This window comes from Colius striatus, chromosome Z (genome assembly GCF_028858725.1).
Source record: "Colius striatus isolate bColStr4 chromosome Z, bColStr4.1.hap1, whole genome shotgun sequence".
Taxonomy (NCBI): domain Eukaryota; kingdom Metazoa; phylum Chordata; class Aves; order Coliiformes; family Coliidae; genus Colius; species Colius striatus.
The window spans coordinates 68858223-68884188 of record NC_084790.1 but is presented as its reverse complement, the minus strand read 5'-3'; the positions used below and the strand labels follow the sequence as shown (position 1 = coordinate 68884188).

The 25966-nt window shown below is 40.8% G+C and overlaps 1 protein-coding gene across 1 annotated transcript; it reads left to right on the top strand.

The window, feature by feature from the left end:
* The first annotated feature begins 21219 nt into the window (after window positions 1–21219).
* On the top strand, window positions 21220–25966 carry PRXL2C (peroxiredoxin like 2C). The gene is made up of 6 exons (XM_062019576.1): window positions 21220–21649; window positions 22172–22240; window positions 23753–23806; window positions 24217–24322; window positions 24561–24692; window positions 25306–25966. Exons 1-6 carry the CDS (start codon window positions 21455–21457, stop codon window positions 25431–25433), a joined length of 684 nt encoding a protein of 227 aa, XP_061875560.1. The 5' UTR covers window positions 21220–21454; the 3' UTR covers window positions 25434–25966.

The window sequence follows — 25966 nt, the reverse complement described above, 5'->3', positions numbered from 1 at the left end:
ATTAGTCACCTGAGATACCCTCTAAAAGAGAAACTTGGTGTTTCACAGCAGTCTGTGAATATTCCAATTGCCAGCAAAGATTAGATTGGAGCTTATACCTATTAGACCCCATAAGGCATAGACATCCACTGGGAACCGAGTCTTAATGGTATTGTAGTTCCTGGAGGAACTGTTTTTCTCGCTCTTCCACAATCCTGCTCCCACTTCATTGTCTCACAAGTGAGCTTCATTGTGTATGTGTGTGTGTGTGTGTGTGTGTGTGTGTGTTGAATATCTGCTAAACCAGCCCTCTTTGGTATCACCCTGCCTCCACTTTATTTCTGTGGTGACACAGCCTCTTGTGCACTGATTCTGCTCCTCATGCAGCCATCTCCTTGGACCAGCTGCTTCCAACTGCCCATTACAGGAGCGAGGAATATTTTCTACACAGGCTGAAAAGGGAGTTACTTCTGCCTTTAAACATTGGGAAAGTATTTCCTGTCTATCTCTTGACAAAAAGAACACCCCCACACTCTCCATTCTCCTCCCACTCGACCCTCTTGCTCCCACTCATCTTTCTGCTCCACAAATACTTACCTAATCTGTAGGGGACTGACTCCTAATTTACCATTTATGTGTATTAGATGCTTTTAAAAGCAATCTTCAACTAAGCTAGAGCAAAGCAGAGAAACTGACACAAAGACAGGCACAATTAACTTGTAATGTTTCCTTCACTAAAAAAAGGTATTATTTGAATTATGAATGGACATAATTACTTGTATTTGCTATGAAAAGTCATCTGTCTCAATAAAATACTGTGTGAACAAAGATGCATTTTATGATGTGGAATGGAGCAGCGAAAGAAAGCAAAGATTTTACAAAGCAATCCCTCTTTTGCACATAAATCTGGCAACATTAAAACAGTGCACGGTGGTTTTATTCTAAACAAAATAATCAAGATTATTTAATTAAATAAAGGTTTTATCACAGCGAACTTTTCACTATTTTATTCCACCAGCAAAATCTGCTGATGCACTTGGAAGATCTCCCACTGAAGCAGACGGAAGCAGAATCTGGATACACATTGCCATCTAGTGAGCCCTCCCCGACAGCGCATACTTCAAAGACCCAGACTTGCTTTGCTCCGAAGCAACTCCTTTCGGAGCTGATGGTGATATTTAGCAGGACGGGGGGAAAAAAAAGTTTTTTAAGATATGTAAGCAGCAAAGAGTCTTAAACGCAGGTTGCACAGCCAGATACAAGGTTACAGTTTAGGTCAGATGAATCTCTGTTGGGATATCTAAGTTCAGAAGCAAGACAAAGGACCTTTCACCCTTAAAGCACTGCTTCAAAACAAAAGTAAAACAAATAAATACACTCATCTGTCTCATTTTACAAGTACATGACTGCTAAAGTACTCTATTTCACATTTAAGACCATACTTTACAAGTAAGGGGACTGAACGTTTATTGCTCTGAGAGGTGTATTCCTTAAGGCAGATTTGAAGAATGGTGCTCAAGTGGGAGAAAATCTAAAGCTCCCCTATTTAAGACTCTGCCCTTCATAAACACAGACATATAATTTTGCCAGCTCAATGACTTTTCCAATCACAAAAATTCTTTCAAAATTGAGATGTTTAGCTCCAATCTCAGATTAGTCAGGGAGTTATTTGTAGTGTGAGTAATGAATACCAAATAAAGAAAGCCACAGAGGGATGAGTCACATCACCACAATATTAAAGAAATGGAAGATATAGCCCTTCTGTTTCTTACTTCTTTTGTGGCCTTTTCTCTTTTTTTTTCCTTGGTCTCTGTTCATTCTCATCATTCATACTGCATTTCAGTCATGCTTCTTTATTTTTTTTTCTACAGAGCTGACTCACAAATGAAGGAAGAATTTGTTCTCCAGATAATATCTCTCCCATAAAGGCACTGGAATATTTGGGAGTAGGTTAGCAAACTTAATAAAGAGGTCTTTAAACTGAGGGACTTGGGGGGTGGGAGGAGAAGCAAAATAGAACAGGTTATCCCCTCTAGCTGGGAAACAGGGCAGGAGGAACTGGAAATGTGGATGCAGATGAGGATTGCGGTCACAGAGACATGGTGGGACAGCTGCCATGACTGGAGCACAGCCATGGAGGGTTATGTATTGTTCAGGAAAGACAGACTGACAAGCCGTGGAGGTGGAGTTGCTCTCTATGTGAGGGAGCAATTAATGTGTACTGAACTGTGCCTGGGTGATGATCAAGGGCAGGTTGAGTGCCTGTGGGTAAAAATTTATGGCCAGGGCAAGGCAGGTGATATTGTTGTAGGTGTTTGCTACAGGCCACCTGATCAGGAGGAGGATGTGGATGAGGCCTTCTACAAACGGCTGAGAGCTGCCTCACGAACACAGTCCCTGGTCCTCATGGGGGACTTTAACCACCCTGATATTTGCTGGGACAGCCACACAGCCAAGCACACGCAGTCCAGGAGGTTCCTACAGACTGTTGACAACAACTTCGTGTCGCAGATGATCGAGGAACCAACAAGGAGGGGTGTGCTGCTGGGCCTGGTACTGACAAATAGAGAGGGCCTGGTTGGGGATGTGAAGGTTGGAGGCAACCTCGGCTGCAGTGACCATGAGATGGTAGAGTTCAAGATCCTGTGTGGAAGGGGCAGAACACAAAGCAGGATCATGACCCTGGATTTCAGGTGAGCTGACTTTGGCCTCTTCAAAGAGCTACTTGGACGGATCTCATGGGATATGATTCTAGAAGATAGAAGTGCCAATGAGAGCTGGTCAATCTTCAAGCACCACTTCCTCCAAACCCAGGATCAGTGTGTCCCAATGCACAAGAAAGGAGGAAAAGGAGGTAGGAGGCCTCCATGGATGAGCAAGGATCTGCTGGGACAACTCAGGCAGAAAGCAGCCATCTATGAGAGGTGGAAATAGGGGCTGACTTCTTGGGAAGAGTATAGGCACATTGCCAGGGCATGCAGGGGTGCAACTAGGAAGGCTAGAGCCCTTCTAGAATTAAATTTAGCCAGGGATATTAAGGACAGTAACAAGGCATTTTTGAAGCATATCAGCAGCAGAAGGATGGCAAGGGGGAATGTGGGCCCACTGCTAAACACTGAGGGTGCCCTGGTGACTGAGGATGCAGAGAAGGCCGAAGTACTGAATGCCTTCTTTGCTTCAGTCTTTACAGCCAAGGCCGGCCCTCAGGAAGCCCAGTCCACCAAGGATAACAGGATGGCCTGAACAGCAGAGGAGTTGCCCTGGGTGGAAGAGGAAGAGGTTAAATACTTGTTGGCCAAGCTTAAGGCTCATAAGTCAATGGGTCCTGGTGGGATGCATCCTAGAGTGCTGAGGGAGCTGGCTGATGTGATTGCTAAGCCTCTCTCCATCATTTTTGAAAAATCATGGAGGACAGGTGAGGTGCCTGAGGACTGGAGCAAGGTCAATGTCACTCCAGTCTTCAAAAAGGGCAGGAAGGATGACCCGGGAGACTACAGGCTGGTCAGCCTCACCTCCACCCCTGGAAAAGTGATGGAACAACTCATCCTGAAAGTCATCACTAAACATACGAAGGAAAAGATGGTTATCAGAGGGAGTCAACATAGATTCACCAAGGGGAAATCCTGTTTGACCAACCTGATAGCCTTCTTTGAGTGCATAACCAGCTGGCTAGATGAGGGGAGAGCAGAGGATGTCATCTACCTTGACTTCAGCAAGGCCTTTGACACTGTCTCCCATAACATTCTCATCAGAAAGCTCAGGCAGTGTGGCTTGGATGAGTGGACAGTGACGTGGATCAAGGGCTGGCTGAATGACAGAACTCAGAGGGAGGTGATGAATGGCACAGAGTTGATTTGGAGGCCTGTGGCCACAGGGATCAGTTCTGGGGCCAGTCTTGTTCAGTATCTTCATCAACAACTTGGATGAGGGACAGAGTGTTACCTCAGCAAGTTGACCGATGACACCAAACTGGGAGGACTGGCTGATTCACCAGAAGGCTGTGTTGCCATTCAGCAGAATCTCAGGCTTGAGAGTTGGACAGAGAGGAACCTCATGAGGTTCAACAAGGACAAGTGCAGAGTCCTGCATCTGGGAAGGAACAACCCCATGCATCAGTACAGGCTGGGAGTCGAACTGTTGAAGAGCAGCTCTGCAGAGAGAGACCTGGGAGTCCTGATTGATAATAAGCTAAACATGAGCCAGTAATGTGCCCTTGTGGCCAAGAAGGCCAATGGCATTCTGAGATGCATAAAGAAGAGTGTGGCCAGCAGGTCAAGGGAGGTTCTGCTATCATAATACAGGTTTCATAATACTTTACCTAAATCAACACTTTGCTGAAACACTGTTGACCAAAGGTAAACCACAAGAATGAAGTTGGCAGTAGTCACTACGTGGAAAAGGCAACTAACATGAGAAGGATGGAAATCATCACCATACATAAATGAGTCAAACAGGTTTCTCAGCAGATAGCATGGTCATCTGACTGAGCAAATAAACATATTAACTGGATGTTGTGGTCTTTTTGTAGACTACCATCAGTGAAAAGGATAAAAGCAATCATTCTTCGCTGAAAGATGGTGTCATCAGAGGTGTCAGGAAGGGATGTAACAGACATGTACACTGGTAAAACCACAACATGAGCACCACAGTTTAGTAAACAGAAGCAGAACCATAGATTTGGGCTGATATAAAGTTGTACTTAAGCAATGTCTATGAAGAAGAGTTTGCAGATCACATTGAGAAGCACAAACAGTCAGTAAGTGCTTACTGAGTGTTTTTCTTGTTGCTTACATGTAAAGAAGATTAATTTGAAACACAAATAGAAATGACAGGAATGAATGCTAGTAGTGACAGGTATTTGTGGAAAATATATCAAATGCATCTCAATTTCATCAAAATTCTTGCCTAAACTACACCCACTGATTGCAATTGTTATAGATCAATTACATCTTGCATCATATACTTCTGTAAATGTCATGTTTGTATCATATATTTATTACAGTGTTTTTTCCTTAGCCTTTGCTTCAAGGTGGGAGTCATAAACTTCTTTTCTTGTGCATCCTCATTAAGATCAGCATTTCTACCAAGCAGAATGGGGCCAATGAAGTCAGCAGAAAATGCTCTGAATTCAGATCTCAGGTTGGGTTGCCAGCTAGAAAAAAACACAACCTACATTATGAACTGAGCAAATTTGTTACCAGAATCATTAAAAGAAAAATTATACTGCCAGGTAATGTCAGCGACTCAGAATGAAGTGTTATAAATGTGAATTCTTATAAACTGTGGTGTCAGAGGTTAGAAAAACATCTTAGATTATTTTTCCAGGCACTATACAAAGGTGATTCAATATATTCCCTTAATTCTAAAAGTTGTACCTAAAATAAAAAAGGTTTTTGTCATATTCACAAAGTACCTCTTATAACCACCATACATTACACTTCTACAGTGAACTAGTTATCAATGATAGTTGGCTACAAGTTTTCTCCATATTTACAGTCAGTTCAGAAATGTCGTGTTTGTAAATACCAAGGACCATGAAATAAAGATTCTTAGCTTGTATTAGTAGCCTCTAGAAATTATTAGCATAATTTCTACTGGCAATAGACATGCGGGAACAAACAAAAATCATATACCAATAATATTCTTGTGCCCTTCCAATAAGGCTCAATATAAGGTTCTGTAGCTACAAGAAGAATTCTATCAATGCTTTTTAACAGAAACTAAGCAAATTTGAAAAAAGCAACCAGAACAACATAAGCCAGGATAAATAAAAAACAAAATCAATTTATCACACTACCTGACATACATCTCTCTGCAGTGGTGTGTTTTGCCACATGAGAACTGGCCTTGGTTCTAGCACTCAGGAAGGAAGTACAGCAGAATACACACAGTAAGAGATGATCTTGCAGTTTCTAAGATTAAGTGTTTTAGGTAGATTGATACACTACCATGCAAAATTTTTATCTAGAAATGTAGCATTACAGCCAAGAAAAGCCAAGAGTATCTAAGGCTTTGACACTGGGATTGAGAGGAGATCTCAGCGGAGTAGGTGCACACAGAACTTGGAAGATTAGGGACGAGGATGGTCTACCAAAAGATCTTTTTCCAAGTCAGAGGAAGCTCACATTGATTCATTTTTTTCTTTTTTTTTTTTTTTCCTTCCTAAGAGTCTCAGTGCAATGCGTTTATTTAAAACCAGGAAATTGAATTGAGACTGTCGTATAGATACCCCTATAGGCCTGGAATATCATTAAGCACAGATCATCAGCCTGCCACAGCAGCCAGAAACAGTGGGCCTGATCTGTCTTCCACTACATTGGTGTAAATAGGGTATCTCTGGTTTTAATATAATGGAATTTATCCAGATTTCGAACTGTGCAACTGAAGACAGACTTGGCCCAGCATGTTCATTGGCTGCCAGGGCCCACAATACACATGTAATGATCCACAGATGTGCAGTGAAGTTTGAGAAACATGTTCCGTCTTTTTTCAAAGTGTGTACAACGAATATTAAACAACTCCCTAAAGCTCACGTTGCCACTCACCTAGAATCATTTCTTCAATCCCTATTACACACTGCTGCAATCCCTGCTATACACTGCACTATGTGGAATGCAAATGACTATTTAAACTAACTCAGAGCAGATGTATAAAGTGTCAGGACAGTGATAGGGATATAGTATGAGTGCAAGATTTTTCTGTAGCTTTACATATTCCTTTTGTTTCTTCTTTATTTCAAGAATACTTCTTTTTTTTTTTTTTTCCCCCAAGTTGGACTGGTTTGATAGCCTTGTAGGACAGAAAATAAGATTTTCACATCCAAATGGTTAAGATTCCCAGGGGGCAATTTTTATTTGGGTGAAAGGAAAAGCTGTCAAGTACTAGAATACAGTGTCAAAGGCTGGGGTGATCAATTGAATCACAAAGGAAACAGACACGAAGCTTCATTGAAAGAGTGGTATATGGAAATTCCCTGTAAGCCACAATGCTTTGTAACTTAATATTTGCTTTTGAAATATATTTGCATTAGATTTCAAAGAATTACAGCATTAAAGTGTCAGGAAGCTTTAACTACGAGAGAGCAAGTAACTGATGTGACAGCCAATTATTTACATAAGTGGGAAGACTGTATACACAACAACATACAATCTTCATTTGCATATACTACTTTTTTCTTCCATTTCCTGAAAAGTAGTACAGTTAATGCATCACTGAGCAGTAGAGTCAGAGGGCTTCCCTTTCTAGAGCTCACTACAGCACCCATTTATTGACTTAAAAGTCGGTTGCTGTCTTTTATTTGTTTTATCTGATGGGGTTGCTCATGGCTTGAAAGAACTAGGATTCAGATAGTATTCGTCTCGGGCTATGGTAAATTATAGTTAATGGCATCAACTTTGTTCTGGTTTTGTGTTTCTATGATCTCACAAGGTGTCTTTCCCAAATCATCACTTTAGTTAATCCCAATCTAACTTTAACTCAATATTGCACAAACACATCCTCTGAAGAATGCCTCTGTGAAGAGGCAGTCACAACCTGAATGTCATTTTTGCTGCAGAGGAAACCTGTAAAAAACAGAAGTAAACCAGGCATCCTCTGGCAAATATACTGGCATGAAAACATGAGCAACCGACATACAAATAACCACAGAAGTAGACAGCTGGGGTATCCAGATGAACCCACTTGGTTTTAGTTCTGCTCTGTCTGAAAGGGAAGCCAGTACCTTTAAGAAGCTGGAACACTTTCAAAGATGAACTCAAGCTGTTAAACTTGGGAAAAGACGTAGATTTCAGATACTCTAAAATACTTTGATGCTGTGGTATTATATATGACTCTGAGATTTAATTTGAGATACATGAGAAATATAGGATGCTGTACTTCTCCAGAGGCAGTTCTTGGCTACAAGTGTGTACACTGCTCCAAATTTCTAATATTAATTTCACCACCTGGCTCAGACTTGTTCCTTACTTTGTTCTTCATCCTTCCTCACTCAAAGCAGCACAATGGCAGGGAAGCTGGATGCAACACGAATTGTGCTTTTGCCAGGACAGAGAGGGCAAAACTGTTGCTGCTAAGGCTTTGCAAAATGTTCATAAGGTGGGAGAGATGGAGATAAACAGTTTACTATCTTGCTGAATGCTTGTGCAAAAGTTACAAACAACGTAATACAGGGAAAAAACCTGACAAAACATATCAAAGCTCATTTTAATCCTTAAAAGAAACAACAGGTTTTTATCTAGCTGTCCTTGTTCTTTGCTCAGTTCATAGCATCCTTTTCCTTAATTAAAACAGTGGAGAGTTTTGTTACTCTTTAAGTAGATGCATAACCTACTTCTTTACTTCCCTGTAGCAATTATTTTAAAGCCAGTGAGTGCTGGGTACAATTCTGGGTACAGATTCTAATAACAGAAAATAGCCCTGGAAAGGCGTGTTTCTTGTACACAACTTCTGCCAAACACATTCCAGCAGGATCTCATATCACTAGTAATTTAGTCAACCAAATATGCAGCTAAAGGAAAAGACAATGGGGCGGGAAGGCGGGTGGGGGGAGAAAATTAATCATCGAAACCTGAAGGTTAGCAAAGAGAAAAGTAAGAACAAGGAAACAGAAGAGCCACACTTTTGCTGAAGCAACATCTTAAAAATAAGTCTACACGTTAGCCAGAGCCAGGCTGATTGACATCATAGTCAAAGCTAGCTGATGCACCAGAACATTGTGCTGCCATTCAGCAAGACCTGGACAGGCTTGAGAGTTGGGCAGAGAGGAACCTCATGAAGTTCAACGAGGACAAGTGCAGAGTCCTGCATCGGGGCAGGAACAACCCCATTCACCAGTACAGGCTGGGAGTCGAACTGCTGAAGAGCAGCTCTGCAGAGAGAGACCTGGGAGTCCTGATTGATACCAATCGACCATAAGACAGCAATGTGCCCTTGTGGCCAAGAAGGCCAATGGCATTCTGAGGTGCATTAAGAAGAATGTGGGCAGCAGGTCGAGAGAGGTTCTTCTCCCTTCTCTGCCTTGGTGAGGCCTCATCTGAAGTGCTGTGTTGGGTTCTGGGCTCCTCAGCTCAAGAGAGACAGGGAACTGCTGGAGAGAGTCCAGCAGAGGACTCCTAAGATGATCAGGGGACTGGAGCAAAGGAAAGGTTGCGAGACCTGGGACTGCTTAGCTCAGAGAAGTCTGGAAGGGAAATTTATCAATGCTGATAAATATCTAAAGAGTGAGTGCTGCAAGGAGGAGGTGAGTCTTTTTTCCTATAATGCCTAGTGACAGGACAAGGGGTAATGGACACAAACTAGAACACAGAAATTTCCATTTGAACATGAGAAGAAACTTAATTCCTGTGAAGGGGAGAGCACTGGCAGAGGCTGCCCAGAGAGTTGTGGAATCTCCTCTGGAGGTTTCAAAACCCACTTGGATGTATTTCTGTGTGACCTGATCAAGGTGAACCTGCTTGACCAGGCGGGCTGAACTAGATGATCTCTAAAGGTCCCTTCCAACTCCTACTATTTCGTGAACATCTGAGCAATGTTTGGCTATACTTCCATGATACAAAGTGGTTAATCTGTAATGGTCTATTTTGCTGATCTCTCAACATGCTCCTCTGCATGCAAGGGTCTCTTAAAAGGAAGCTGTACTCAAAGATGCTTCTAAAGACAATCCCTCTCAGCTCATCCTTGGTTGGGTTCTAGGTCCTAAGACAGTTTTTCATAAGAATGCTACATAATGTCAACTAAACTTTTATTTTATTTCTTTCATGCCAGTCTCTTTAACTTTCAAATGAATTTTGACTTATTCAAAACAGTGTTCAATTAGACATCAGGTTAAATATTTAAAAGATCCAATCTAAGAAAAATCACATATGCATTTTGTGGAGACTACTAAACACCTACATAACATATTTTAAAAGGAACTCACAAACAACGGAAGAAACTCAAGAGCAGGTAAAACTAAACTTGACCTAGAATAAACTTGTCCCCCTCTCTTACTGCTATTACAGAAGCAAGTCAGAAAACAAAATGTACCAGCTAAGAAAAAATGGAAAAACAAATGAATCAGCATGATTGTCATTTTGTTGAGACCAATTGTTTCTTGAAGTTAATGATTATTGGGATCCAGATGTCTTCAGACTCTCTCAACAGTAAAAACTCTTTTCCTATTGATAACTTTGCTCATTTCTGCTTCCTGTAAGGCAGTTTTCACCACAATTCCTACACATTTTCAAGTCGTCAGGACACTCAATAAATGCTTCACAAAGGATCCTGCTCTTTGTGTGTCTCTGGGGTACCTTTAAGCGAAATATGTCCAAATTCTCATTTGCTTGCTGATTTCTTTCATTTCTGACCTTTCTGTTAATGTTGTTCTGTCTGCAGCAACACAGAAAATATTTTCCTAGCAGGCAAGAATTGTAAATTGCAGTTTATATTCATTTATATTTCATCCATTAGCTCCCTCTGCAGTCAGGTGACCTCCTCCAAGAACCTTCATCTGTCCAGAGCTTTCTAACTACATGGTTGCTGAGAGCACAGCTTTCGCTTCAAGCTGTAAATTAAGAGAAATAGATTAGGGGCTCTTGAATGGATACTAGAAGTTAAATAAGAGACTTTGGAGGATTCTGGGAACTACAGCAACCTCCTGGTAGTGTATTTTTAATACAAAGAAAATTAACTGCAGCATTTACACCATAGAAGCTTACCACAAGCTTCAGATATAAAACATTACAGCAGTCTTTGCTGAAGTGATTATCATATGGGTGGATTGTCATCAGTAATTTCTCATGATAAAGAAAAACAACTTTTGCCTAGCAAGCTAGACATGAAAGAAAGCATTTCCTTAGCCTTCATACTAACTTAGAGCTTTGCAAGACTCATCTCTAGTAACTGAAGGCAGATACTTTCAAAGAGAGTCAGTGTTGTGACAAATCATTAAAACATCTAATTTCTGAACAGTCTCACTTTCAATTCCATTTCCTTTAAATTTTGCTCCTCCCTTTTCAACTGTTATGGCCAGTGGATATTCTGACACCCTTCAGGAGAGGCCATTTTCAAAATAGACTTTACTACTAACAAACTAATAAGTGCAATTGATTTCTATCTCAGATTTAAGTATATCATAGATATTAACTAATAACACATAATCACAGGATAAACTAGCCAAAAGGCAGCAAAACAGAGCTTGCTATTTAGGTAGGCCCTGGACTGTTTTGGAAGCCCACTCAGTAAGAGTTTGTCTTGCCAGGGACATAGTATGCTATGCTGAGAGACTACATTTGGCTGTTATTTGGCACTAATGTCAGGTTTTCTGTAGCCAAGGGCTGCAAGGGTACCTGCAGGGAGGAATCCATTAGCTGTCCTGTGTAGTCACAGCTGCTTCCAGTTGGCCCTCAAAACTGTTTGCACTCCATATTATGCACTCAAATTTCAACCTACCACATGGTATCTCTGTTCAGATGTGTCTAAGAAACAGTGGCAGCTGCTGGAAGAGGAGAAACATGAGCAACACATGGATGAGGACATCACTGAGGGCACAGATGTAGATGTGCTCTTCAGAGTTCCTCCAGGCCAGAGTAGGTGCACCTTTGAAGGGACTGCAGCATACAGAAGGAGTGCCCTAAAGGGACTGTTAACCATGAGTGACATGCACTAGGGTAGGGATACTCATTAGGGGCTACAGCCCATGGATGACCACCACCAGGACAGGGTCATTCCTAAAGGGTCTGTCGTCCATGGAGAACTTATGCCAGTGCAGGAACTCTCCCAAAGGGACTGTGACCCATGCTTAAACCACAATGGAGTGCAAGAAAATGAGAAGACTGGCAGAAAGAAAATCTGCGTACTGCTCCAACTCCAGTTCCCAAAATCATGATACCATCTTAGCTGGTCACCAGTGGAATTCCACCAGCTCATTGTGGTGGTTTAACCAGGTGCCTACCAAGTCATAATACCACTCCCCCTCCTAAACTGGAATGGAGAGAGAGAAATATAATGCGAGGTTTGTGAGTTGAGATAATGACAGAAAGATCACTCAGCAATTCACATCATGGGAAAAAAGAGACTCAATTTGGAGACATAAAGGTTTGAGTTATTACATGAACAACAAGAACATGGAGATGAGAAATAAAATCTTAAAACATCTCCCTCCACCCTTCCCTCTTCCCAGGTCTCTCCCTCCCTCCTCCTCAGTGGTGTAGGGGATGGGGGATGGTGGTTACATCCACTTCATTATAGATGGACTTTGCTGCTGCTTCTTCTCAGAGGGAGGCCTCCTCACATTTCCCACTGCTACACTGTGGGGTCCCTCTGCACAGGAGACAGTCCCTCATGAACTTCTCCAGCACGGGTCCTTCCCATGGGCTACAGCTCCTTATGAACTGCTCCAGCATAGGGCCTCCCATGGGGGCAGCTCCTCACACCCTGCCTCAACATGGGTCATCCATGGGGAGAACAGTCCTTCAGGAATAGACTGCTCCAGCCTGAGTCTCTCACAGGATCACAAGTCCTGAAAGCAAACCTGCTCTGGTGTGGGCTCCTCTCTCCCCACAGGCTCCCAGGTTCCGCCAGGAACTTGCTCCAACGTGCACTTCCCACAGAATCACAGCCTCCTTCAGGCATCCACCCACTCTGGCTGCGAGTGGATCTCTGTTCCCCAGTGGCCTCCATGGACTGCAGGGGCACAGATATGTCACCATGGTGCTCACCACAGGTCACAGGGGAGTCTTTCTTTCAGGGCCTAAGTTCCCTCCTTCCCCTTCTTCTCCACTGACCTTGGTGTATCCAGAGATGTTTTCACATACTCACTCCCTGTTGCTGCTGCAGTTTAGTAACTGTGCAGCAACTTCTCCTTCTCAAATACAGTATTCACAGAGCTGTCACCTCAGTCAGCTGACTGGGTCAGCTGTGTGGTCCATCTTAGAATTGACTGGCATTAGCCCTATTAGCTACACGGGCAGCTTCTGGCAGATATCTGTTTAAGGAAGCCACCCCTGTAGCACCCACCTCTACTAAAAACCTGGGCAAAACCACTACACTCATGGAGCCCGCAATTGAGACATATTCATGTGAGGAGAACAAGAGAGGTGGATCCCTGACCTGCTATTCCTGTACACCCAGAGAGATAATGAGTTTGTCTCAATTCTGGCATTGGAGTTCCACAAATTCTTGTTTCCTCTAAGTGCTTCTTTATATACTATATTGAATATATACTGAAATATACTAAAGAACTATTAAATCTGAAATATTATTATAAGTTATGCAAAATGTATATGGTATAATTTATCCTTTTTAAGATAACAACTAACTGCCAAATAGCACCTGTTTCTAGGTAGATAGCAGGCATTAACACTAGTGACTCCATTGGTAGTATTCTTACCTCTGAGATGGTGTTAAATAAAAAGCTAGCAAAATGTCAGGATGAATTGTTGGAAGCATTGTCTTTAAGATGCAGTATTAAACCTATATCTGAAGTATTTACAGTCCTTAGAGATCTCCACTGCACTGTGAACAAGGTTATCCCCTGAGTCCTGGCTAAATCACATTTTTGTAATTGTATTCTGTCAACCTAAATTTGCACTGGATTTTTGCTTAGATACTCTGCACTCCTTTGTCTCTTGTCTTAAACTACTATACAGTATTTGTGCTTACTTCTAGAAGCCCACACTTTGATAAGCGTTTGGAGAGGAAAACACAAGGTCATGCCACAGCTTCAATGGGAAAAGTGCTTTTATTTCACTCAAATCTGAGAAGAGTGTTACAACTACATTCCTGGCTTCAAGCAGAGATTACATGCTGCTAATTTGAAGGGGAACAGGCTAAACATTGCAGTACTTACACAAAGCATTAGAAAAAAGTGCCAGTGGTAACTTTAGTATTGCCAGCTTCCAATAAAGGTAGCTCTTGACCCTGAATCTTTTAAAGAATGGCACATTTAGGGATTTATTTAAGCTGAATTTGAATTTTTAGGTACTTGAGTACTATTCTCAAGCTTCTGCTTGTTACTGGAGCAGAACCAGTAACTTGTTAGTGAAAGTTTGTGATTTCAGGTTGACACTTGTCATTCAAATAGCCAGGAGAACTAATAACAGAGACTTCTGCATTCAGGACATACTACTTTCCCATTCCCTTTATCTTTTACAAGTTCAGCACAAGTTCTAGTAAGTTCTGAAAAAATACATGCTACACTCAAATGTATACCACCATCCAGATCCCACAAATGCCTCAACAATGCAAAGCAGTAGATGGTGCACACATGAAAAGGGAATTTTTACACTCACAACCGATAGTTTTTCCCTTTTATGTGGAAAAGCTCTTTCTAGAGGTATGACTTCTTTTTTAATTATTATTTTAATACTTACATTTGTGTGGAAAACTGCAGACAGACAGTATCACCTTCTTTGTGGAAAGACTTGTCTATCCATCATTTGGAACAGCAAGACAGATGTTGATTCACTGTGCTTCACGGGGCTTTTTGTTTTGGCACTGGAATCCAGTAAATAATTCTAGAAGATTACCATGAATTTTCTTCGAAGAAGACAGACCTACTATTTCTATTTCAAATGAAATAAAAGCTCTCTTACTTAAGTATCTCTTACTTAAGAAATAAGAGATAAAAACAACCTTCAGAAATTTTTATCATATGAAATTCACATAAAAAGCTAAAACAGTAGCACACTAAAGGATTTCTCAGAGATTGTCCACAAAATATAGATATTCTGAGCAACTTCATGTTTTTACAAGCTTTTCCTGCAGAATCATCCCTTATTCTGAATCAGTCTCATTATTTGAAAGTTATTTCAGATAAGAAGAGCTCAAATAAGCACATCCACAAGTGGAGTTACTCATCAATAGCTACAGAAATTAAATTTACATCTACTTTAATCAGAATTAACTTTCAACTGTGAACAAGCTCCTTATTATATTGTTGGAAACAGAGGCTGAATTACAATGATCTAATTAGAATACAGCTGTACAGATTTACAAAGAAAGACAATTTAAAGTATGATTTTTAAAAGAATCTTATTAAAGCTTTAATTCAAAAGCCACTGATGTAAGGAAACAGAAACATAGGCCACAGAAGCAGCATTCCAAAGTAGCTACACACACATACCCCACCCATGTGAAGTATGTATTATGGAGAAAAAAGTAATTACACATGCATATCGCAAGTGGACCATAATTCCTGAAGAGGACATTTAGTAGAATAAATATGCTCACATATTAAGCCAATCAAAAACCATTTTGTAAATATTTTAAAATAAATGCATACACATATACGTAATCCCTGCTTAGACTCATCTGCCACTACCATTAGCAGCCTACTAAGCAGTAGGAGGGAAGTAGAACAGTATCTACAATGAGCCTCCAAACAAGTCTGATTAATTTTTTTTCTGTTTTGTGATTTCCATTGAAGAGAAGCAACAGTAGTTATAAACACTCAGAAAGGGACACAGAGATCAGATTAGCAAGAAGTGATTCCTGCTACCATTGCAATTCCAGACACTGCATTCAACTCACTTGGATTGTCAGCCAGGCTTCTTCACTCTTTGGGTATTTTCAAACAACAACTGTTGCTTCTTTAAAGATTTTCCTTTTGTAGAATTAATGGTAACAGTAGCTTAGAAATAAATGTATTTTACAGATTGACTGTTATTGTACCTAGCTAATTTACTTGTATGATCAAAGCCACACTGAAGTCACTAGAGTTCCGTATCAAGACCTTGGAATCCATAGCAGGGCTACAGCCTGAATCTTAAAATGCCCGATGAGATTTTTTAAATGCTGTTGATCACACTTTCTGAAGACAGCAAGTTAATTCAGTCCAAACTGATTCCTGTAGTATGCAGAAATGGCAGAAGATGATTTTAACAAATTGATACATGAAATCAGCATCAGGAAAATGAATTAAAATTGTGGCAAAAATTGTATAGAGAAACAATGAGAAAAATGGGGAGGGGGAAAGAGGATTTTTGAGGAGAATGTAATCAGTTGGTTTTCATTTATTTATCATTCTGTGTGTGTGTATGCATGTGTGTTTGCACTTTATTCTTCAGCTCCTGCATTCAAAATCTTCAGTTGCAGACAGAAGGATATTGCACATGTCAACTTACAACATGAAAGATGAAGGTGTAATAGAAAAATAGTATACAAATTTGAACTAATTGAAATGAACTTTCACCAATCTGCAAAGAAAGATAACACTGTTTTTACATTTACAGATGTTTTGGTTGGAAAAGTTGTGTTTTAGCTGATATGTCAATACATATTTACTGTAGCCTGAAACTAAAGTATATTTAACGTATTTGTAGTCCACCCATTTATTCTGTTCTTCACTTTTACTGCCAGCTTTGTGCACAAACAAATTACTCCATTAGAAATGTATGTATAAAGAGAATTGAAAACAGCAATTGAAAAATATGCAAAGAACAAATAGCTTCATTAAGAAGTGAAAAATCTTCTGAAGCACACTGGTATCTATGTTGAAGGAAATAATATAATTTTGATACAAACAGTAGGAAGAAAAATGGAGTTTTGTATAAACATAGGAAGATATAGTAGTGGTGAGATTCCTGAGCTTTAAGCCAATGACCACCTCCCAAAGCACCAAGCACAGGATTCACACTGATATTCACACCAACTCCAGACTCAAAAGGCTTTCAGGGCTGGGCCCTCTGCCTCAGCTCTGTCATGAATTTTACTGACTGTGGTGGAAGTTTTCTTTGTTAACAAACCACACTATTTCCACTGGAGAGGATCTTAAACGCACTTTTAGGAGAGCCAGCTGGAAAGCTGTGATGTCTAAATTTCCTGACAGAGGATTCACATGACAGCCATTTGACAGTAGACCTTTGGACTCCTCATTTTTATTTAAATAACTTATTCAAGAGGGCCTTACTAAATGAAACCTGTGGCTTATTTCACCTGAGTTTTGCACATACATCATCTCAGTCAGACGCACAATAACAACAGATAATTAGGCAACACATTCTAGTCATTTTGAAAGGGAGAAGGGTGGACATGGGCCATGGATTTTTAGTCCTCAGGACACGAGCAGTCAGTCAAGCTTAAATGCTTGCAAAAAAAAAATCAAATCTACCTCTATATGGGAGTTGGCCAGGGTTCCTAATTGATCCCTCTAGCAAAGAGGCACAAGAGACATGCTTGATGTTCAAGTGATGCTACTCTTAATTATGCAACAGGAAATGAATGAGACTTGTTTCAAGCGAGTGCTAAAATCAGCTCAAGTTATTAGCTTCCAGCAAATATATTAAACCATCTACTGGGCTCAAGAAGGGAATTCCTTACTGTAGATAAATGTCAATGTTGCCATTCGTAAAAGAGCCATTTGAACTGAATACATTGCTAAGCACACAGTTCTCTGTGAAACTAGAATTAGCAGCTGGGAACTACAACCTTCTTACAGTACAATTTTCTTGCACAGGTAAAACCCAGTAGAATACTGTGGAGGGGGAAAAAAAAAAAAAAAAAAAAAGGTTAGTTAGAAAAGGAAAAAGGAACAGTATTTAAAGCTTTCAATTTTTTTACTTTACCTTTTAAGACACCAGTGCAAAGGTCTTAAATAACAAGGCTTAATTTGACATGAATACTCTACAAGATCACTTCCTCTTCATCTCATTCTTCATCTCTTAATCCCATGATTTAGTTTACACTATAATTTAAACACCGAGGACAATTAGCTTACTTTCTACGAGCTTTATAGCTAACAAGATATAAGACAAGTCTGTTTGGCCTGTTTGGATTGCAGCATGTCTTTTATTTGCTTTTTTACTATGTCTCATCTGTTTAAGTAGTGAATTCTTCAGGTGAGACATGTTGCCTCTCAGTTCCTTAAAGAAAGATTCAAACCAGTGGCACTTCAGGAAACTGAACTACATAATTCACCATTCCTGACATATAAATGGTCATCTCTATTTTTCATTTGCAGCACACAAAGAAGGTAGCTGCAAAACAGACATAGATCAAATACAGAGAGTTCTTAGTAAATGCATTAACGGCTGTCTTTTTGCCTTTAGGCTACATCAACCAAACTGCAGGCATTTCACTTAATATCATTACCATTTGTTGTTGTTTTGGAAAGTTTGTAGATACTGCTTGCTCTGTAGGGTTTGCATTACAAAACTAAATGCCAAACATAACTAGAGAAAAGTTTTCTCTACATTCAAGTATTTGTCAGCATAGCCACTAAACTGATAGAGTGTATTTTTAATTACATCACTATTTTTGTTGTGACACAACAGTCAATCCACATGTAACATACACTGACACTGCACTCAGAAAACCCTTAGTCTTCTAAATAATCTTGAATTATTTTTAAAAGACTGAAAAGCAAAGTGTAAAACGTAGACAAGTTTTGAAACTGTAATACCTTCTCCTTAAAAAATAAGACTAAAGAGAAACCACATCAAGAGATGCAGAGCACACACTAGATAGAAAAAAAAATGAGATGAAGCCAGGATTTGCAACATGACTTTCAAGGCTGCAAATTACTTCCCTCGCTGATCGTAAGAATCAGCCCCATAACCCTACGCCAGGAAGTCTAGCGTATGTCCCGTATAGCATTACACCAACAAAACAATGAAAGGCAGTCAAAGAAAAGATAGACAAGGAAAAAAAGCCTCTTCTCCACAGGACAGCACAGTTTACTGCTTTTTAATTACAACAGTTTAAAACCAACTCATTCCACTTAGCATGAGGTTTCTACTCTGTAATTGAAAACATCAATTTATTTTTAGCTGGTAAGTAATAACCATGTTATCTCTAGCTAAATACTACTTAGATAAAAAAGAACAAGAAAGACACATGTGCTAAATAAACAATACATCTTGCAGTAAATTGATAATAACATGTTGCTTTAGAAACACCTCCATATACTCTAGATAGTGTTTATGCTGTTGATATAGGCCACACCTCTCTTGTCAGATATTTTGTTCACCTGTTGTAGATACAGGAATTCAGGTTGCATAATTACAGCTGGTATTTTGTTTCACTAGTCAATACAGAACAAATAAAATATTCCACATCTGTGTGCAATTATTTTTCTTACTTTTGAAATGGTAGGAATCTGAATTTCCTCTCCACAGCATAAAGTAACCCAACCCTTGGTTAATTAATTAGCTAAGTTTCTCTTTACAGTTGTAAATTGCACCACAGTGAAGTGACTTGCATCTTGAATGTGATTAACGATGTCAGTGAACTAACTGATTTTCCTTAAGACACTGAAAAAGATGTAACTCTGACAACTATGATTTTTAAGTTATCAACATTTATGTATTTCAGAGCTATAAGGAAAAGAAGGGAAAGATGAGGAAGTTTCCCTAGTCACAGTTCACATCAAAGAATTGCACAGTGGACTGCATTCTTCGACAGCCAGTACTGTCCAGAATATCAGCAGATACTGTATCTTTTCTCCCATCTAAGTCAATGGAATTTATATCTGTATTTTTGTTAAGCATACATAATTGAAAGGCAGCTTTCAAAAGTGACTGCTAATGCTGTTTCCACTCTCAGAGGATATGTCAGTGTTCAACTGCCTTTGCCTCTGTTCTTTCTCCACAAAAGTAGGGGTGACAGCAATTTATATGTATATTCTAGCAACACTTATCTCCATGAAAAACTAGAATCACGCTGTTTGAAGATGATGCTTTGCTAAATATCCTCAGAAGAAAGTTGCTATTGCTCAGTTGTATAGTGCCAAAACCAGGTATCAAGGATATGTTTCTTCAGCTAGTTTAAGGAGGCCACATAGCAAAAAAGAAGAAGGTCTGCAGACAATCTTGGCTGGCTTAGTTGGAACATTTACCAGCTCTCCCAGACAGGCTGTGTTCCTCAGAGATTTTGTTTCAGAACCAGCAAGAATGAGGTCTCTGGACCTTAGGCACAAGGCCAGTTATGCACAGGCTGAGACCACACTCATACAAGTTCGTCACATCACCTTGCCCAAATCTTTCCATCAGCAGGCTCATCCTTATCTATGCTCTCACTCAGAGACTGTGGCAGAAGATCCTCTATAGTGGCACAACAGCCTCTTGTGCAGGCTCTGATTTCTAGTTGCCATGGCAAGGGTCCTGTTTCAAGTTCTGCCAATGACCAAGTGCTAAGCTGTGCCCCAGACTCTGTCCAACGCTACTCAGAGGTTTTCTTGCAGCCGTAACACAACAAGGTTATGTGCCTGGCCTGCCCATGTCAGCCTCAAGACACAGAGCAAAGACGACAGACATGGTCAGGTCTCCCTGCTTTGCTATTTCCTGCAATAGTCAATGGTATGCAGGCCATTCCCACCAGTACTGCTGAGGGGCTTGAAGAAATCTGTCTGACAGCATAATATATAGGTAACTGTCAAGTGAACAACGAAGTCTGAGGATAACAATGAGGAATTAATACTGCCCAAATTCTTACAGAGTCATAGAATAATTTAGGTTGGAAAAGATTTAAAGATCATCACATTCAAGCGTTATCTAGCAGAGTGTCAGTTTCACAACTTTCAGAAATGCTTCACTAATTATTGTGTTTTACATTAATTGTGAGGGCTGCAGGATTAGTCCTTGAAGTACAGAGCCATAGACAAATACCACAAGAAGCACTTTGCTAACACTCAAATGCTGGTTTACTAGCTCAGCAAAGTAGTATTATGATGATCAGTCAACTTGGCAAAGCCACAAACTGGACCCACATCATGAAATTATTGATGAAATTACCATTTAATTATTGAAACAACCGGCTCATACTAGTGGCTGGCTAGTTTCACCTGTGTGTATGCTCTAGGAACTTTAAAAGAGCTATCAGCCACGGGTGATGTTATTCATAAGATCTGTTCGCTCATTTCTGTGTGCACTCAATACACTCATACTAGCATTCACGCTGCTCTGCATCCTCTGCTATTCAACCTGCCAAAGCCCCATGATGTTCGGCCTTTACTTCCATAAAGAAACGGGGCATGTTTTTTTTCTGATACTGCAGCTTGACAGTTCCTCGAGAACAGTTTTTTACCGTGCTTACTGTCCTCCAAAATACTGTGGCATCCTGCAAAGCAAACCCTGCCCCTGAGACCGTATGATACTGTCACAGCTTCTGTTTACACGCCATTTCTGGGAGGCTCAACTTTATTTTCTACATTTTCAACATAGAAACGAGTTGCATTCTGGCTGCCACCGGCGCGCAGCGACACTGGCAGCGGATTTCTCCCTCGTTCCACCCAAGGGCCCAGAGCCGCCAGCTCTCCGCCAGAGTGCGGCGCGCCTGCCGCCTCTTCCAGCAGCAAGAAGGCTCCGGTGCCCTCCTGCCCAGCCCCGCCACTTCCCCGCAGCTCCACAACCCCCGAGCTTCCCTCTCCGGCTCCGCCTTTCTCTTCTCCCGTCTTCGCCGGCCGGGCCGGACTGGGCCTGGGAGGCCGGGTCGGGCCGTGGCGCCACAGCCGGAGCCGGAGCGGGCCGTGCCCACGTCCGTGCTCACGTCCGTGTCCGTGCTCATGTCCGTGTCCGGGCGGCCGGCGCCCCCCGTCACGCGGCAGGTAGGCAGAGCACTTGGCGGCGAGCCGCGGCCGGAGCTGGAGGCGGAGGAGCTGCGAGCGGCGGCCCGCTGCCTGGTGCTGGATGCGGACGGCAGGAGCCTCTCCTTCAGGGCCCTGTACGGGGAGCGAAAAGCCATCGTGGTCTTCGTGCGGGTGAGAAGGGAGCGGCTGCCCGGGAGGGTTGGCCCGCCGGCCTGCATCCCAGACGGGCTTCTTGCGGCAACGCCGGCTTGGCCCCGGGTGGGGGGCGTTGGCCGAGGTGGTGTTACACGAGCTGTTCTGAAGCAGAGGAAAGAAAATACAAAGCAGATCAGTTTTGATTGTCAGACCCTCCGCTGTTTGGTAAAATGCCACCGAAAAGGAAATAATGCAACTGAAAGGAAATAATTCTTCACCCGTGCGCTCGTATATTTCCTAGCTGGCAAGGCAGCTCTCACACTCCTAAAATATACAGGGATAAAAATAATAGCAAGGCCCCAAGGCCAGTGTCCTTGTTCAGGCTTGGATTAGACCGGGATCCTAATCCAAATTTGGCATCTGTTGAGAACCTTAGTCTTTTGCATTCCTAGTGCCAGTTCACCTCCAAAATGGTTTGTGCTCAAAGTCAGAATCTGGTGCTTCATTATACTATGCAATTATGTCTGTTTCTGACATATCCAACTGGCTATGTTGCAGAATTTTTTATGTTACACCTGTAAGGAGTATGTAGAAGACCTGGCAAAAGTCCCCAAGGAATTTTTACAAGTGAGTACTCTGCCCTTAATATGTACATGGGGTTGTTGTGGTCAGGCAGATTTGTTGCAGGCTTGTGTGAGGCCTAACCCTTCTAGGAATCAAAAAAAGACTCAGAAGAAAGTTACCACTTTCTTTGTTTGCCACAGTAGTCATAGCATATCTGCCTAGGACAGACAAGAAAGGATTTATTGCACCACATCCTCTTTCACAGCAGCATTATTTCTCCCTGCCCTGTTAGGTTGCTGTTGTTTTGTTCTGCTGTGTTCTGAACAGTTAGACAACATCTGACAGGCATTTCTTTTGGTATTAGTAGTGCTCTGGGCAGCTGTCTTCTCCTAATCACTAACTACTGCCCTTTCCATTATGCCAGTAGGGCTGACAAATGGTTGTGCATGGAACAAGATCAGAAAATTGATCTGGATGAAAAAATAGTCTCTTTCTCTATGGTTGTTTGCAAACTGCATCAGTTGTGTGACCTGTTCTCCAGGCAGCTGCACAAATAGGAATGACGTAGTGACAGAAAGGAGAAATGGAGTGGGCAGGGGTTGCTATGGACGAGTATTTGTTAGGTGGTAGGAGATACCAGAGAAAGACAATGATCCCCTGCTAAATGTGGAAGGTCAATCTGTCTCTTCTACGCTACTGACCAAAAATTTGCCATATTTTATTCCCAACAGCAGCATAGCTGATGACAAGAGCTTCAGCTCCCTGCTGACAGTAAGCCTTACCTAGACTGCGAACTTGGGGATGAAAAACGGCAATTTCTTTGGCAGCTCCCGTTCCCAGGACAGATTTTTCTAAATTGCTCAATCACTGTTACTCAGATAACAATTTCTTAATGTGTCTGCTTAAATAAACGTACACAGAGAATCAAAGCCATCCATGCTTTTCTTAGTGTGAGTATCCTGTTTTCAGGAGGGCTTCTTTTCATGACAAACAAAATGATTCTGTATCAGAAAGGCAAGTATTACACTCACTCTCATATTAAAAGAATCTTTTATTAATTGATTTACTGGTATCTAAATGAATTTAAGTTTTGACCTCTGTTTTAGACTCAGGACTAATGTTGCACCTGCAAAAGGCAGCAGTATGTGCAGATGCAAGTTATATATCTTAGTTATCTATCAAGTTATGCTTCTGTTAATCACACATTCTTGTCTGTGCACCAATATTTGCATGCTGCTTCTTAAGATGCAGGTGCAACTGCATGGAAATTTTCGATTTCCAAAATCATAGCAGGTCATAATCAATTGAAAAGATGATGCTACTAATGCTACAGAAAAAGGTTACAAAACCGTAACTTTAAAGTCACCTTTAAAGGTAGTTTTTCACTTAATAAATTAAGGTAGCTGGGTGATGACAAAACTGCAGGCTCCAAACATGTAAGTTATGTCATTTTCAAATAATTTTAACTCCATGCACTGTGATCACTGACTCAGGACACCAGATTCTGCTAGCAGTTTGAAGCTTTGAAGAAACAGAATTCCGCTTTACCATTTCAATACCCATGTTCTGTTCTAGGAGGCAAACGTGAGGCTTATAGTTATTGGACAGTCATCTTATCATCACATCAAGGTAAATAGTCATAAAATACGTTATATCCTCTGTTGTGTTTTAATAGACTGCATTGAGGGATTTCCACACTGAGTGAAAAGATGGTCATTTACAACCACAGAACAAGAGGACAGTATTCTTTTTCATAAAGCAAGGCTAATAGTAATATATGAGTAAGGCAAACTACTAAAACTTTCAGTTTAAAAACCACTGGACGTTGTAACATCTCTTATTGACTTCACTGGAAGCTTTGTTTTAGTAAAACCTTTGAGGCTAAAAATTTTTGGCCTTTCATTTAACTTGATGAATCCCTAGGTTTCCAATCCGGGGGAGTGGCGAGTGGCTGAGTGTCAGTATTTTTTCCACTGTCGGTAGATTATAATGAATTACTGTCTTAACCACAAAAATATTTTTATGCATGTATTTTGCAGCCCTTTTGCAGTTTAACTGGGTATACACATGAAATGTATGTTGATCCACAAAGGCAAATTTATAAAGCACTTGGCATGAAAACAGGTGAAGGTAATAATGTATCAGGTAAGAATAATTTTCTCATCTTGTTTGGACTTACACAGAACTAAAGAAGAATGTACTGATAAAACAGTGTGATCACAACATAAATAGGAACGGAGTTGCCTTCCAGACTGTCTCTTGTAGGCTGTATTTTGTCAAAATAATGGTAATCAGGGAACTCTGTTCATAGTAGCTGATCAGTTTTGTTGTTCTTATATACTTTTGTATTTCCGGATAACAAGTATTTTGCCATTTTGTTTAGCACGGAGCCCTCACGTGAAATCAAATGTGCTCCTGGGAAGCATTAAGAGTATGTGGAGAGCTATGACTGGCCCAGCTTTTGATTTTCAAGGAGACCCCGCTCAGCAGGGAGGAGCTTTAATTTTAGGCCCAGGTGAGCTTCTTGCATCATGTGTGAAACTGAAGTCTTCACATTCAGGTGTGTCTTCTTTAATGCTACCATCTTGTCTATGTCCCTGTGGATCCCAAGGAAACAGCCTTGTGTTTAACTGTGTGATTTTGCTGTCTGAAGGAGCCTGCGTAGTCCCACCTCCCACATAGCTGACACAGAGCTGATCACAGCCCTGCAGAAGCCAAAAAGAGTGCTGATGGAACAACTGGCTTGAAATTTGGAGGGTTTTTTTTGACATTGAGGTGCTCACCAACTTTCTGCTTTCACATTTGATTCCAGGCATTTAATGAGGTTTTAGTAGGGGAATAAAGCATGAAGGGGAGACAACATGACGAAGTCATCTAATCAGATCCTTAGGAAAAATCATGCAACAGCAGATTTAATTCAGTTATTCCTTAATGTTCCTTGCTTCCGTAACTTAATTTAAAAAAATAATCTCTATAATTGTGTAAAGTACAGTATATTGTTCAATGTATTGAGCTAGTACACATTTGCACAAGAACTAACAGGAAATCAGAATGCTTCTTTGATTTATTCATGTTTTTGAATAAGTATTTTATTCAACTATTTATATGTAACTCTCATTCTGTTCCAGGCCATGAAGTTCATTTTTTCCACCTTGACAAAAATAGGCTGGACCATGTTCCCATTAACACAGTTTTGCAGCTGGCAGGAGTTAAAACAGTGAATTTTACAAACCAACCCCAGGTTATTGACATATGACACTGACACAATACAGAATTTTTTTGTTTGTTTGTGCTCCACAAGAAAAATTCTTCAGTGAATTCCCACCAGCATCTTTGTGGGACGTCTGAAGTCTAATACAGAAAATCAGAGCACAGAATAAACTACCTAGCACTGAAGATGGACACAGAGAAGTGCTAGAAGACAAAAAAAACTAAACCACAACTGAGGCTTATTGCAAAAAATCCTATAGCTTACTATTTCCTCATCAAACAATCTTGATAATATATTTTTAAAAATTCTGTTCAAGATGCACCAAACTAAAACATCTGGTTTTGCTGAGGTAGAACTTGGGATCCTTGCCCTCAGCACATCACACTGGCTTTTAATCCAGTACTTCTTAGCGATATTTTAAAGCTTCCCAGCACCGTATGACAATCTTGTATTAAAGTATATGTTGAAAAAATCTGCATTTTGAACACTGAGACTTAAGCTTATGCCTACTTTTTCACCTGACACAGACAAGCATTATGAAATACATTTTATAGTCTTAAATAAATATTTTAAATACA

Coding starts and splice junctions, on each gene's coding strand:
- PRXL2C (XM_062019576.1), top strand. CDS start 21,455: ATGTCCGTGTCCGGGCGGCCGGCGCCCCCCGTCACGCGGCAGGTAGGC. Junction 21,650..22,171: donor CCATCGTGGTCTTCGTGCGG/GTGAGAAGGGAG, acceptor GCTATGTTGCAG/AATTTTTTATGTTACACCTG. Junction 24,323..24,560: donor TGAAGGTAATAATGTATCAG/GTAAGAATAATT, acceptor CATTTTGTTTAG/CACGGAGCCCTCACGTGAAA.